The sequence below is a fragment of the Acomys russatus genome, chromosome 19, assembly GCF_903995435.1.
Source record: "Acomys russatus chromosome 19, mAcoRus1.1, whole genome shotgun sequence".
Lineage (NCBI taxonomy): Eukaryota > Metazoa > Chordata > Mammalia > Rodentia > Muridae > Acomys > Acomys russatus.
Window position 1 is genome coordinate 31,985,026 of NC_067155.1, and position 15,688 is coordinate 32,000,713.

Here is a 15,688-nt window from a genome sequence, read left to right on the forward strand (position 1 = left end):
GGGGCGGTTCTCTTCAACACCCCGACTTCCATCAGGAGCCTTGGAAAGTCCGACACTGGAAAAACAATTCGGTTCCCTGAATCGTCTCACAATCAAATCAGTTCGTTCCGAGATTGAGGCTAAATTCCAGCTCCCACTGCGCCGCGGGAGAGGGCGAAATGTCTGTTTCAAGGCTCCCCGGCGACCACAGGAGTCGCAGCTCCCCGACCCTCGCGCGCGCGCCCGGGACGAGCGCGGTGGGCGTAGCGCCGTGCTCCTCGGGCGCGCGCACGCACGTAAGCGCGAGGCCGCGCAGGGCCGGGCCGGCACGGCGGCGGGCGCGCGCAGCTCGGGAGGCGGCGGCGGAAGCAGCGAGGGCGGCGGGCGTCCGGCTGCGAGCGCGGCGGCTCCGGGCTGGGCCGGCCAGGGGCGGCTCCGGGCGGCGGCGCGGCCGAGCGCTCGGTCCTGCGGCTCCAGCTTCCTGCCTCCGTCCCGACGCCTGCGCCGTGCACTCGGCGTCCCGGCTCGGACCCCGGCGCCCAGCCCGTGGCCGTAACCTTGAGGCGGCGGCGGGGCCGGGCCGGGCCGGGCTGGGGGGCGGCGGCTCTGGAATCGAGGCCGGCCGGCCGCTGGCGGGAGATGTCGAACCCTGGGACGCGCAGGAACGGCTCCAGCATCAAGATCCGTCTGACAGGTAGGCACCACAGGGCCGCGGCCCTCGCGCTCCTAGGCGGTCCCAGGGACCCAGAGGACCCCCCTGCCCCGCCCCCTAAGCACCGGCCGTTGTCCCGGGACTGCTGCACCCCCCACGGCGTGCGCCCCTTGCTCGCACTCCCGGCCCCGCCCCCCGGCTGCTCTGCAGGCGCCGCCCCCGGCCGCCCGGTCCCCTCCCTCTGCATCAGGCCCCGCCCACGACACATCAGGCCCCGCCCCCTCTGCGGCAGCCCCGCCTCCCTCTGCATCAAGCCACGCCCGCACCGAGCTGCAGACTCGCCTCCTTCTCTAACTAGGCACAGCCCTCGACTTTTCTGCAGACTCCCGCCCCCTCCCCCGCACAGGCTCCACCCCTTGACTACTTTGTAGCCCTGGTGCCCCGCCCTCTTGCCCCGCCCCTGCTTGCTCTGCATGAAGCCTGTTCATTCCTCTGTCAGGTTCCACCCTTCTGGCTGGTTCTCTCTAGGCCCCGCCTCTGGCTCCTCCCTCTACTCAGGTCCCTCTCCCCTAACCGCCCCCCCCAGCATCTATGGTCAGGTGCATATGTGCCCCGCCCCCTAGCCGCTTTCCCCCCAACCTCCCCTATCTCTAATCTACCCTTCTGCATCAGGTCCCGCCCCCTGGCTCTTCCACTCTCTGGCTCTTTTTTCTGCCTCACAACTACCCTCAGTTGCATATAGGTCCCACCCTTCAGGGTCCACCACCGGCCCCTTTGTGTCCCTCTCTAGATTCTCTGCCCCGCCCCCCCCTCCCGGGCATCCTCTGACTCACACCTGCACCTTCCCTCCTCTTCTTCGGGTCTTGTCCCTAGCTCCCTCAGTCCTGCACCTCCTTTTCAACTTCATGTAGGTCCCGCCCCCTCACTGCACCTCCTTTTGTTCTTTCCGCCCCCGCCTCACATTTTCACCACCCATCTCTTCTTCTCGCTCACCATCCTCCTACCTGCTCTCCCCCCTCTAGTCCCACCCTTCACTGCCCTCCCACCTGTTCTCTTTCCCTTGTCGCTTCTCATCACTTCCCTTCCTTCCTTTCTTCCCATCCTCTTCCCTGACCTGTCGCCTGCTGTCTCACTTCTCCCTCCTAGTACCCTCAAATCACCCCCCCCCCCCCCCGCCACTACTGGTCTGCTTTGCTTCTTGATGGCTCACCTACCTTCTCACCCCTTCCTCATCTCCATCTCTCTAGCGTCCCGCCCCCTCCACTGCCCCCTCCCTAGCTCCGCCCCTCCTCTTCGCCTGATCCCGCCCTCACTTATCTTTCAGTCCCGCCCCCTCGCTTCTGTCTTACAGCCTCCACCCTTCAGTCGCAAATTCCTCAAGCCTGTCTGGGACCAAACGTCTCTCTCCTAGTTTTGTTCTCACTTCCCCCACCTCATCAATGGTCCAGACCTCTCCAGTCTAGTCCACTTCCGTTCTCCCTGAGGCCAGGCCACTTAGTACTCCAGAGTCGGCGTCTTTGGTTCCTACCTCCTCTGCAGTGCCTTCACCACCACCTCACTCATTGCCACATCCTTGAGTCCTTGTTGTGGCGCGATCCCCCCCCCCCCTGCTCCCCCCCACTTGATGAGCTGTGGCAGCTGCTCCAGTGCAGGCTCCTTGCTCCATTCTGAGTCTTCAGAGGAGTGTTCGGGCTTCCTAGGTGCTCAGTAGTGCTGTCTTCAAAGGTGAGCGCAAAGCTTGCCGTGTGTCTGACAGCAGCAGGGTAGTCTGCATACAGGGCAGAGGCCAGCTCTCTGCCCCTCTTCGTTGGTCCAGAGTCTGGACCACTGCCCTCAGTTTCCTCTTCCGTTCTCCCTCTCATTTTCCTGCAGACCGTACCAGTTTGAATCCATCCCCAAGGCTGGATGGCAGGGTTGGCGTAGGGCCTGCCTTGGGGCTTTCCAGCTCAGGAAAGGAAATACATCATTAAGTCTGAGGCCTTGCAGGGATTTCCCTGGATTTTTCTGTTCCAAGGCAGCGTGGTGGGGATTCAAGCTCTCTGCTTGTCCTTTCAGACCCAGCCTTTGGGTAAGGTCTGTGACCATGGCGGTGTCCTTCCCCCACTGTGGAAATTCTTGGCAAGTTTGTAGCTGTTGAGTGTTCTTTATAGAAAAGATGGATACTTTTCTCTGAAGATGTCAGGGTTATTAATGACTTTTGATCTAGAATCCAGACCCTGGTCTTGTTGGACATCTTTACACGTGAACAAACAGCAGGTGACCGGAGGAAACTCACTCGGTGGAATGCAGTGATGCACTCTGGGTTGGCCATTAGTTTTCGAAAGTTAGGTTCTTTAACAGTCATCCTTGTGAAAGTTTGCTCATTGACACAGGGCTCTGATTTTAGTTATAATCCAGATGGTTTTAGTCTTCCTGTTAAAGTAACTGAACTTGGGGATTTTTAGGAGAAATGAAATCAGTGCCTTGGAAGTCTTCATTATGGCGTTCATGTCTGTTAGCAGATCCTAGTCAGCTGGTAAAAGGGAGGCTTTCATGGGTAAATTTTCGCGTTGAAGAATTGGAAAGCTTCAGAGTTTTTGGGTGGCCTTTGGTGGGGAAGAACCAAGGAATGGGTATTATTAATTTGTGGTCTGAGAGTAGCTATGAGCACGATCGTAGGATTGGGGGTTGGCGGAGTGCGTGCTTATGTGATGACAGTTGTGTGAACGTCTTGGAACCAGCCATTTTATTGCAGACAAGGTAGGTTTTGACTTCATCTTTACGATGCTACAGGAAGTGAGAATGGCTAGGTAGCAATCTCTCTAATGTTAAATACCATTAAATACAGCATTTGTATTTGGGGAAAAATGACTTTTTTAAAATGAGAGCTATTGGGGCTGGAGAGATGGCTCAGTCAGGAAGTACTTGTCCAGCAGGCATGAGGACCTGAGCTTGGAACCCAACACCCGCTGAAAATTGGATGTGGCAAGCCAGGCAGTGATGGTGTACGCCTTTAATCCCAGCACTCGGGAGGCAGAGGCAGGCGAATGAATCACTGTGAGTTCGAGGCCAGCCTGGACTACAAAGCCGGTCCAGGACAGTTAAGACTACACAGAGAAACTCTGTCTCAAAAAATAAAAACAAACAAACAAACAAAAAAAAATTGGCTGTGGCCGGCTGAGAGTCTCACCTTAACAGTGAGCCCCAGGTCCTGGTAAGAGACCCTATCTCAAAAAAACAAAAACAAGATGACAGCTCCTGAGGAACAGCCCCTGAGGTTGACCTCTGGCCTGCACACACACAAACCTGAATGCATAGACAGAATTTAAAAAAAAAGAGGACTGTTGTAACCTCCCAGTTGAAAACCACACAGCATCTCAAAGCACAAAGACCCTGGAGTGGTTCACAGCGTGGAGAACATTGGGGTTCACAGTTAATGGGCTTTGGGGAGCAGAGCCTGTCAAATCAGGCCACTTGGATGGGTCAGGCTAGCAGTTGCATGATGTACAGCCAACTACTTGCCTCAGTTTCCTCATTTTGAGTGAGAGTTCAGCCCTGTTATAAACATGGTTGATGTCCTGCGCGACCCAGCGATGCCGTTACCCACGTGCTTCACGCTACCGTTGGCCTGTGTGTGTGCGTTCTGTTCTCAACCCTGACCCTCAGAAATTTGTGTTAAAGGGCAGCACTTTTGTTTGGTGTGTGTCAAGCCACAGTTTGGTGCATTAATTACATCTATGTCTTTATTTTCTGCCCATGGAACCCGCCCACCCCCATCTTTAAGTTATTGGGTTTCATGTCAAAGTGCTTTGGAAAGCTGCTCTGTACAGCAGAAAGAACTAGTTCTGTGTTTGAATTAATATGATTTTCATGGTTGTCTTTGTGGTATTTAGCGGGAACTGTTTCATGCAGTTTAGGGTCATCAATATGTGCAAAATCTAGTAGTCTTGTTGGAGAGCATTATCTTGCAGACATTGTAGCATTCACTGGAGAATGCAAGCTTTTCAGGTATTGTCAGATATTTAACTATCAAATTCAGCAGGAGTTGTGAGAACTGTGCTCCCGTGTGGCCCATAAAGGAGCTTGGGGTACTCACTTAGGACCTAGGACAAACAGAACCTGGCCTCTGAGGCTCCTTGCTGCTCATCAGAAAACTTAGATTTGTCTCTGTTGCTGCTGTTGTCTCATCTTTTTAGGTCTTCTTCTTTTTTTTTTTTTTTAACTTTTTTTTCTTTTTAAATTTAGTTATTTTATGTGCATGAGTGAATTGCCTGCGTGCGTGCGTGCGTGCGTGCGTGCGTGTGTGTGCGTGCGTGTGTGTGTGTGTGTGTGTGTGTGTGTGTGCGTGCCTGCGTGCGTGCGTGCGTGTGTGTGTGTGTGTGTGTGTGTGTGTGTGTGCGTGCGTGCGCGCGCCAATGCCATATGCATACCTCAAACCCTTGAAGGTCAGAAGAGGGTATCGAATCCTCTGGAACTGGAGGTAACCATTTTGAGGGGTTATGTGGGTTCTGGGACTCCAACCTGGAGCCTCTGCCAGGAGTAACAAGTGCCTGTAGTTACTGAGCCGTCTCTCCAGTCCTGCTTCTCCATCATGAACCCACTTGGACCTTCTTACATTTTCTTGCTTTTTGGAGGCAGGACTGTGTCCCATGAAGAGAAAGTCTGAATGCAAGGAGAGGGGCGTGGCTTGCGGCGTCTGGACACTTGAAGCCCCTATTCAAGGTCTGCAGCAAGGTCCTGCTTGCATGGAACCGTCTGCATGATGTACGTTGCAGTGAGATGGGTGTAGTCAGAGTTGCTAGCACTTTCAATCTCACAGTCACAAGTTTGGTGGCCTAATTGATTCCAAGTGGCTCTTAGGAAAGACTAAGGGAGCCATTAGGAGGGCTGGCTGCCACTTTGCTCCAGCAGAGAACCCACGACCAGCAGAATGTTTATTTTGACCACTGTAATATGGTGACAGATGATCTGATAGCTTGAGAGACCATATGAGAGCGTGTAGCCGACATCTCGTCAGCTTCCAAGTACTTTCCTTAGGGTCCTCCTCCAATTTAGGAAAAAGTGTGCTCGAAGGGAGCCTTTCGTGTACTTTATTCCTATCTGTATTTTTAAGTAGTTGCGAATCTGCCGCAAACTAAATTTTCCCCCCTTGGTGGATGGTTTCATGTGGTATGTGTGTGGCGGGAAGCAGTCATCTGCTCTTTTCTTCAGTCTGCACTCTAGTTTTTGAGCCTGGAGCCTGCTGATTCCAGTGGACGTACTGGCCAGCCTAGGATCCCCTCATCTCTGCTCCCCCATTCCTTCCTGCTGCCCAGCACTGGGGTAGCAGGGCCCTCAGTTAGAATGTTTACATTTGTATGTGTGTTCATGTGTGTGTGTGGGGGGGGGCGCGTAGTCACACAGACAAAAGACAGACATACATATCAATGGGATTTTACCTTTTGTATGACTTTTCACTCAGCAGTGAAGTCCTGTAGTTTTCTCAAGGACTGAAATGGGAAGGAATGCCCCCCCCCACCAAAAGTACTGTTTAAGCTTTAGCACAAGTTGCTAGTTAACCATCAGCTAGCTAGGCTGGCCCAAGAACCTCGCTTATGGCACTGATTAAAAGTTATAATAGCCAAATTATGGCTCAGCCCCACCCCCTCAACAAAAGAAATCTATCTCATCACAATGGTTTCCTGACCGAGAAAGCCTAACTTTCAGGAGTCTTACATGGGTCAATATTTTTGTAATTTCAAAGCAATGTTGAAACTTAATATTTTTTTTTCAAAGGTAGTCCTTTGTAGCCCTGGCTGTCCTAGAACTTGTTCTGCAGACAAGGCTGGCCTTGAACTCAGAGATCCACCTACCTTTGCTGGGATTAAAGGTGGGAGCCTCCACTGCCCAGTTGAAGTTAAATTATTTTAAACAAATGTAGAATAAACAAACAAACAAACAAACCTGTTTTCATCACTAAGCCATTTAAACACTGGCTGGTTGGTGGTTTTGTTGGTGAGTTTTATTTAGAGAAAGTGTGTCTTGCACTTGCTTATGGCCCCAGCACGTTTTGTTGCTCTCTCCCTGACTAAAGGTCCCTACAGCCACTCCAGTTAAAGAAGAGCCTGAAGGAAGTGCTTCAAAAACCAAACCAAGCACAGCCTTAGGTTGGCGCGTCTTCTTTCTTCACATGTTAGAATGCTATTGCAGCTCCAGACCAGATCTAATCCATTTAGTGGGGGCTGTTTATCGTTTTAAAACAAGGCTTAATTAATGGACGATTGCTGGAGCTGGTGCTACACCCCATCTGTAATTCCAGCTGCGGGCACCTCCGTTGCAGCTGAAAGGAATTCTAGTTGGCTGAGGAATGTCGCTACAAGTATCACCAGGCAGGCAGGCAGGAACCCAGGTTGCTGGCAGATGCAGTTCAGATGTTTTAAGCTCTCAAGTCAAACTCAGATGCTGCCTTAGCTGCATCCTAGGGCCGCTTTGTTTGCAGCTGGCAGCCTGTCTGTGGACTCCGTCTGTCTCTGGGGACAATGTGGTGCTATAGTCACTGACTTAGGAATCAGGTGTGAATCAGTTTTCCCAGAAGTACTGTGGCGAATTAGATGCACAGAATTAGCATCTTCTCATGACTTGCGTTTTCATATCTGGGATGGGAGAATGTCTCTCCTTTCATATCACTGAAAGCCTGACCAAAGTGGGTTAAATAATTCAGTGACTAGTTATGGCTTATTTATAGTATTAAAGCAGTGTAATGTAAACACAGGGCTATGGGCAGCTGTTACATCGCCCCCTCCCTTTCTTTCCTCCCTCCCTCCCTGTCTCATGTAGCTCGGTAGCGAAGAACGCTAGCTACCTTTTGAACATTCCAGCTTTTATCTTCATCAGAGCACCTGCAGCTGCCTGCCAGGGACCCACCAGGCCTGTCCTGTCCGCCTTCCCTCACTTCACCTGATCTCAGCCATCCCCTCCTGCACCCCGTAGCTTGCTGTTTATAACTCTGTGTTGTGGTCTGGGGAGGGCTAGAGTGCATAGTGTGTAGAGGGGCTCTCTTGGGGTCTTGTCCATGCTGGGGTGAGACTTGGTGGTGTGGCTACTTTGGGGACACCTTCGGGGCTAAGTAACCCCGCACCTATGCTCTGTAAATGAGCCTAATAAATTCATAGATTTCCCCAAATTGGACTTTGGTGGAATTGGACTTTGGTTTGTCGTGGTTCCTGTGTCAGGGGTGGGGATGTTTGTTTTGTCTCTGCAGGGAAGGAGTTCTCTGGCCCCAAACTCATTATGCAGTCCAGAATGGCTTCAGCCCTCGGCACTTCTCCTTTCCTTGCAGAATGCTTTCATTTTGCACGTGCTACCATTTTGATCTCTCCAGAGCTGGGCATCGGACCCAGGCTTTCCTGCGTGTGAGGCAGGCCCACTACCAGATGAGCTATATTCCAGGCTCTCTTTCATTCCTTTCTGTGGTGCTGGAGGTTTGACCCAGGGCCTTGGCCACTTTAGGCAGATGCTCTGCCACTACTAATCTGCATCTCTAGCCAGCTGTTATTTCTTATGCCTACGTAACTAAATAGACCAGTGGTCCTCAACCTTTACTACTGTTCCTCATGTTGGGCAGCCCCCAACCATAAGATGATTTTGTTATTTCCTAACTGTAATCTCGCTACTATTATGAAACAGGGTGTAAATATCTGATATGCAGGATAGCTGATCTGCAACCCTGTGAAAGGGTTAGTTGAAAAACACTGGGACGATAAAGGTAATGTTGCACTTTGAGACTGAAGACAGTCTATGAAACTGACTTGTAAACATGAAAAAAGTGCTTAGAAATGAACATTTGAATCGTTTTTTTTATGTATTCAGAAAGTTTGCTGGCACAATAGTGTTAATGAGCCCAAATGAATGTGTGTGTGTGTGTGTGTATGTGTGTGTGTGTGTGTGTGTGTGAGAGAGGGGGGGGGGAAGAGGGGAAGGAGGGGAGGGGGGGGGTTGGGGGAGGAAGATGGATGCATGGCCAGAAGACGTTGTGTCCTGTTCTATCACTGTCCACTTTACTCTCTTGAGACAAGGTCTCCTCATTGAGTCTGGAGCTTTATTTTATTATTTTTTTAATCCAAAAGATCAGCTAAACATCAATTATAAACAGTGTAGACTGTTGATAAAGTAGCTGGGTAGACAGTTTCACCATGGTTAAAAAACTATGAGGTAAACATGCAAAATAGGAAAGGAACTTGTGACCAGTGTGGGTTTTTTAGTGTGTAAAGTGCTTTCAGAAGTCAGTTAGGGAAGGGGCAGGAATAGGGAATGCGGGGACATGGATGGACAGACCATGGGAAAGAGAAAGAGATGTAGATTTCCTCCTCCTCCTCCTCCTCCTCCTCCTCCTCCTCCTCCTCCTCCTCCTTCTTCTTCTTCTTCTTCTTTTTAGCTAATATTTATTATTTATTTTTTTATTATTTATGGGAGGTAATTTCAAACCCATGAAACGATACTTTGCTTTATTGCCCTTTTTTTGTTTTCTTTGTTTGTTTTGGGTTTCTGAGATAAGGTTTCTCTGTGTAGCCTTGCTGTCCTGAATTCACTTTGTAGACCAGGCTGGCCTCAAACTCACAGAGATACATCTGCCTCTGCCTCCCGAGTGCTGGGATTAGAGGTGTGCGCCACCACGCCCAGCGCTTTATTGTTCTTAGATCCATTTTCTGTCATCTTATCTAACACTTCCTTTTTCCTCATCTTCTTCCTCCATCCACTTCCCTCCTTTCCTTTCCTCCTCTGCACTTCCCCCCTTCTTTTTTCTTCTTTGAGACAGGGTCTTACTGTGTAGCCCTGGCTTTCTTGGAACACACTTTGTAGACCAAGCTGGCCTTGAATTTACAGAGACCCCTCAGCCTCTGCCTTCCAAGTGCTGGTTTTAAAGGCATGTGCCACCATGCCTGGCCCAAAGTATTTTAAAGACTACAATAGCATCCCAGCGTATGCCCATATTTTGGGATGCTTCCTCGCCAACTGTGCAGGACGGGGAACTTGGAGCACCTGTCTTTTGCTTGGGATAACCTTCTCCTTTTGGGGCACCCTCCCTCCGATCTTGCTCTGGCTTGCTAAAGTGTATGTCAGTCATTCTCTACAGACTCTGACCCAGCTCGTGTAGCTCGTGAGCGCTTTGAGAACCTGGGAGCTTAACTCTGAATTCTCCTGTTGGTTTGTACCATTTATTTATTCAGGGACATCTCTGACTTGTTTTTGTGAAACACTCAGCATTGCCACCCAAGGTGGAAGGTGTGAAGTGTTGAACAGGATTTATAGATCAGTATATGCCTGCACTGAAGAGTTTGCTTGTTTGTTTGCACACACTTAGTGGCGGGTAGGGAACGGACCCACATGTGGAGGTCAGAGAACACTTTTGGGAGTCACTTCTCTCCTTCCACATGTGCCTCCCAGGCCTCGAACTGAAAGCCTTAGGCTTGACAGCAGGTGTCTTTACCCACTGGATCGTCTTGCCGGCCAAGAGGTTTTGTTTATTTGAATTTTTGAAGTGCCTAAGGATATTTTAACATCTGAGTCTATAAAAGCAGAGAAAGTGGCAGCTCCCACGGAAGATCTGAATTTGTTTTTGCTTCCTAGATCTTTGGGATAGAATCCAAAGTTGCATCCAGTTGAACTTCTGCGTCTGGTATAGTCCAGTTACAGATTGCAGACTGACACTTGTTGGTGATACTTTAGCTCTGTTCTGCCACCTCACAGTGTCTCATAGCTTCTGGGAGCTGTAGACAGCACGACACACTGGAGCAAGACACGAGGCCTAGCTTACACAGCCTTTTTTCCCCTGTGTGCTCTTTCATTTGTAGGTTTAAAAAAATAGCATACGATTTATTTTATTCTCTGGAAACACTTTGTACCAGAGAGAAAAAGGGTGTTCTCTCATCCTAAGTGAGGAGCTGCCTTCTGCGAGGATGCAGGATACAAGGAGATGTACTTAACTGCCGCGTGCCACTCTGCTCAGAATAATCACTGCCACGTATAGACAAAGGGCCGCTTTAATTATGGCATCTGTGTAGCTCTTCTCAGGTCGTAGAGAAGATGACTTACCTTTAGAAATTGATTGCATTTATTGATAGTATTTTCCCAATTGCTCAGATAAAAATCCAGATTGTTCCTCATACCTGATTTATCCTCAGGCCCTCTGTCTCTGGCACTGGTATTTATCTGGACTCTGCCTCTCCTTGAACCCCCATCGTGGTTGAAGTTTGATCATTTCTTGGTTGCACAACCACATCTTAAACTGTTTTCTTTAGATGCTTTCCTGTCACTAAAACCATCAGTTACCATGTAACTTACCGTCACTATGTCAAAGCTACTCAGAGTGGTTATAGCTGGGCATGGTGGGGAATGCCTGTCATCCCAGCACACAGGACATGTAGGTAGGGCAACTACCAGTTTCACACCAGTTGGGCCACATAGTAAGACATTTTAAAACAAAGCCCAGAAAAAGAAAAAAGGAAGTAAGAACATTTTTGTTCCCACTGGTTTAGCATGGAGCTGGATGGAGACTGGCTGTTGTCTTCGCCTATTCTCCTGGCTGCTTCAGCCTCTGCCCTTGTTCCTCTGTCCTTCCTACAACAGGCCTGCTGAGGCTGGTCAGCGGTCTGTGTCAGTGCGAGGTGGAACTCTGCATAGGCTGATGACCTAGAGATGGCCAGAGACGAGCTGAATCGCCTCCAGGGCAGCCGCACAGGATGGTATGTCCCACAGCCAGGAAGCCAGGCTGAAGACTTTCATTTGAGACGTGAGAGTGCCAAGTAGGCACTGCATGCAAAGTCTCCCAAGCTGGGGTCTCTGCTTCTGCATGTTAAACTGGTCCCTTATTGGTGAAAAGTGCAGCTCCCATGTGTTTGTGTTGATGTACATATTTTATTTATTTATTTATTTAGTGTGTTTGGTGTGCTTATATGTGTCTGTGTATGCATGTCCGTGTGTGTGTGTGTGAGTCGTCTTCAGTGGCTCTTCACTTTGATGTAGTATGGCAAAGTCCTTCATGGACCCTGAGCTCACCAACAGCTTGTCACCAACAGCTTGTCACCAACAGCTTGTCACCAACAGCTTGTCACCAACAGCTTGTCCCGGGATCCCATCTTAGCCTCCCAAGCACCAGGACTACAGGCAGCAGCCACTTCTGCCCGCCCACGTAGGTGTGTTCTGGAATCCAAGCTCCTGTTCTCATGCTTGTGGGGAAACTGAGTCAGCTCCCCAGCCCTGTGTTGGTGTGTTTACAGTCTGAACACGGTTGTGTGACAAGCGAGCATCTAGATAAGTCGTTCCCAAGCAAGGGTGTTTTGCTTTCCCAAGAACCCCAGGTAGTGTTTGCACACATTTTGGTGCCTGTCTTGGCTTTGTGTGTGCTTTTGGTATGCCATGGGTGAAAGCCAGTGGTGGCTGAATGGCCCCGTTGCACACCCTATGCGTGAAAAACTCAGTTCAGATTGTGCATAGCAATTGAGAAACCTGGGTCTCAGTTGAGGAACAGAATGCTTGCATGTAGTGTAGAGACTTGTCATTTTAAATCTTTATTTTGAAGTACAGACACAATAGAAAATAACCATTGTAATGAAATCTGCGGTCTGAACTGTGGTTGGATTTATTAAACAAGTAGTGGAAAAGGCCGGAAGAGAAGGAAGCTGTGAGCTACTACTTGCTGCAGTGCCCCACACTGCGCTTTCCCACTTCTTTCCCCTCAGCCCTTAGTCCTCACTGACTGGAGAAGCGGCCTGGCTTTGAACTCCATATTGATGGGCTCACGTTGTTCCTTCTTGTCACTGGTTTCTTCAGGGTTGTGTTTGTGAGATCTGTGCACACGGTGTGCTTGTGGATCATCTGTCCTCTTTGCTCAGTACTCTGGCATCACTGACCTGTAAGCGAGGCTTTCCTTTACCTGTTGGTTGGTGACTGGCTTTCTAGTCGGGGCACCCATGCCTTGTCTTGAGATGGGCATCTGTGCAGTTCTGGTAGTCAGAGTTGCTAGATAGGGATCAAGTTGCATGTGTTCGGCCAAGACAAAGCTTGCCAAACATTTTCTCAGTGTGGGGATGCCAGGTGACCCCCGCCTCCCGCTGAGAGAGCTCCAGCTGGCCAGCCCTGGTCTTCTCAGCTCTTTTCAGTGAACCCTTTCAGCACCAGGGCGTGGAATAGTCATCTGTCAGTTCTGCTGTGACTTTCAGTCCCCCTCCGGTCTCTACCTTAAACCGTCTTTGAGCCCAGCCTTAAATAGCAGGCTTAGAAAGCTGCTTCTTTCGAAGTCTTAATTTTTAAATAATTATAGTTTCACAGGAAGTTCTTTGTGTCCTTTCCTCAGCTTTACTCATCTTTTATTTTTAAATTTTTATTACTTTATTTTTGTGTGCATCCGTGTTATGCAAATACCACAGCACACATGTGGAGGTGAGAGAGAAATTTGTGAGAGTTGTTTTTCTTCTTCGACCTTGTAGGTTGTTAGCCTTGGTGGCAAGTGCTTCTACCCACTGAACCATCTTACAAGCCCTCATTGCTTAAATTTATCTCCTACTAACCGTTCCACCCACTAACTCCCGATTCTCCCTGCTCCACCTTCCAGTGCTGGATGGCAGGCACGCGCCACCACACCTAGTGCTAGAGACGGGCTTCACGCTTGCTGTGCGAGCACCTAGACCTGTTTCTTCTCTATTTTTCGTGTATAACTGTAGCATCATACAAAAGCCAGGAGAGTCATGTATTCATGGGTACAATCCAACCATGTATTCTGGTACAGTGGTGCTTGTTTGGATTTCCCAGGTAAGACCGTGTGTGTGTGTGTGTGTGTGTGTGCGCGCGCGCCAGAGAATGCTCTTGAGTGGTGAGAAGCCACTTCTTGCCTTTTGAGACAGGATCTCTCAGTGTGTTCCATGTCCTTCACTCCGGGCTCCTAGCCTGCCTTGGTAGTGGAAGGGGCCTCACCCAGCACAGACACACTCTGTCTTCTTCTACGTCTTCCCTGACTTCTGTGAAAAGCAGACACACCTCCAGCAGCACACTGCCTCACTTCGTATTCTGCCCACAGTGTCCCATAATACCCCTGTTCATTTTGATGGCCATGTCAGCCCACAGTCTGCTTGTTTTTCAGTTAAATTCTCTGGCGAGGTTAGAGGCCTGTCATTTATATTCACCGTGTTTCCATTCTTTAGCCCGGGTTTGGTTTTTTTCTGGTTTTCATTTATAAGATACAATTTTTTTTCCAGTTATTTTTCAAAAGCAGGGTACTTTCAGATTTAAGTAGCTGGATACCCAGCTTAACTTGACTCCACAGGGAGACTTTCGGTCAGTTAATTAAAACATCCCAAAGCAGTTACAGTGGCTTGGGAGGGCCTGGCTCCTCACCATTTCTCAGTGACTGTCTCTTCTTGTGCCCAAAGGTGGCAGTTAGGGGCTAGAGTGTGCCTCAGTTGGTACAGTGCTTGTCTACATGCACAGACTCCATCCCCAGCACCACGGGGAGAAATTTAAGGTTATATTTGGCTGCTTACAGAGTTTGAACTCAGCCTTAGCTACATGACCCTGTCTCAAAACAGGCAACCACTCCTTCTCCTTGTAACCCTTAAACAGACAAAAGTAGCTGCTGGCAGTTGGTGTCTAGCTTTAGATCCAACAAGAAGTTAACAGTCGGCTTTGTGGCTCCCATGCCTCGGGGTTGAACGCTCTTGAAGTAGCGTCTTTGTGATCCTGGCTTTGCATGTGCTGGGGGAAAGGACGGCAGGCAAGCCTCTTCATAGCGGTGCAAATAAAGCCAAAGGGGTGTGTGTATGTGTGTGTGAGTCTACCTCAGTGAGCTGTGTGTCGTGCTTCTGGATTACAGCAGGTATGGTGGAGTGTGGCTGTGACCTCCGCTCTCAGGAGGCTGAGGCAGGAGGGTCTTGAGTTCAAGGCCATTGTGGGCTACATAGGAGATCTGTCTGAAAACACCGTGTGGTTGTATGATACTTTATTTGGGACTACCCAGGATTCAGGTACAGACGGTAGGGATGTTTTTTGATGTTTCTTTGGAGAGAACTGGGCGTTTCTGAGAGAAAGCAGAACAGTAAGTACATCATCATGGTTCTAAGCTGAATTTAGCATGCATAGAAAGAGGTGATCTAGGTTTTATGCAAAAATATTGTTGTTGTTGTTATTGTTGTTTAGATAAAGGAGTATAACCCCGCCTGATAACCTGAGTTCAGTCTCAGGCCCACGTGGAAGGAGAGACCTGACTTCTGCAAGGTGCCCTCTGACCACCACAGATGCTGTGGCACATGTGGGCCAGCCAGAGCTTGATCTCAGGTGGGCATGGCCTAGGAGAGCTGTCTTGACCCTTGGTTCTCAACCTATGGGTTATGACCCCTTTTGGGGGGGCTGGGCAGCTTTTTCACAGAAAACCCAGATATCTATTTACATTATGATTCATAACAGTAGCAAAATTATGGTTGCAACAAAAATTGTTTTATGGTTGGAGATTACCACAATGAGAGGAACTATATAAAAGGCTCACAGCGTTAAGAAGGTTGAGAACCACTGCTTTAGACAGTGTGTCTCCATCCTAACTGCCTTGGCTGGCTGACTGGCTGGCTGGCTGGCTGGCTTGTTTGTTTGTTTATTTATTTATTTTTTTATTTATAGACGGAGCCTTGCTATGTAGTCTGGTTTGGAACTAACAAAGATCCACCTGCCTCTCTGGGATCAAAAGCTTGCACCATCACGCCCAGCAGCCTTGGCTGCATTAAAACAAAACAAAACAAAACAAAACAAAAAAGCCCAGGAACAGTAGATGTGTGTGAGGGATAATTAGAAGCATTGAGAGTATCAGGATGAATGGGAGATGCACTCAGGCTGGCTGCGCCCAGACAGTTCCCCATACGTGTCAGTTGCTGTTCCAATGGTCTCATTTTAGGGACTCCAACATGACGTTGCCCGTGAGTCACATGACTGCCAGTAATTATAATACGCCATTCATTGGAAGATCTCAGACACTCCAAAGTATGAATTGATGATAGATGGTGTGTGTGTGGCTCCTCTGACTTAAAGTCCTAAAAACTGTTTGCATATTGCAAATTAATA

At 49.4% G+C, this 15,688-nt stretch overlaps 1 protein-coding gene across 1 annotated transcript in view; it reads left to right on the forward strand.

Annotated features, from left to right (window-relative positions):
- Positions 1-405: 405 nt before the first annotated feature.
- Smurf1 (SMAD specific E3 ubiquitin protein ligase 1) overlaps positions 406-15,688 on the forward strand; it is a 92,945-nt gene continuing 77,662 nt past the window's right edge. Inside the window, exon 1 of the mRNA XM_051162972.1 lies at positions 406-673. Within this exon, the coding sequence (XP_051018929.1) occupies positions 619-673 (55 nt within the window). The 5' untranslated portion in view covers positions 406-618. The remainder of the gene's footprint in view (positions 674-15,688) is intronic.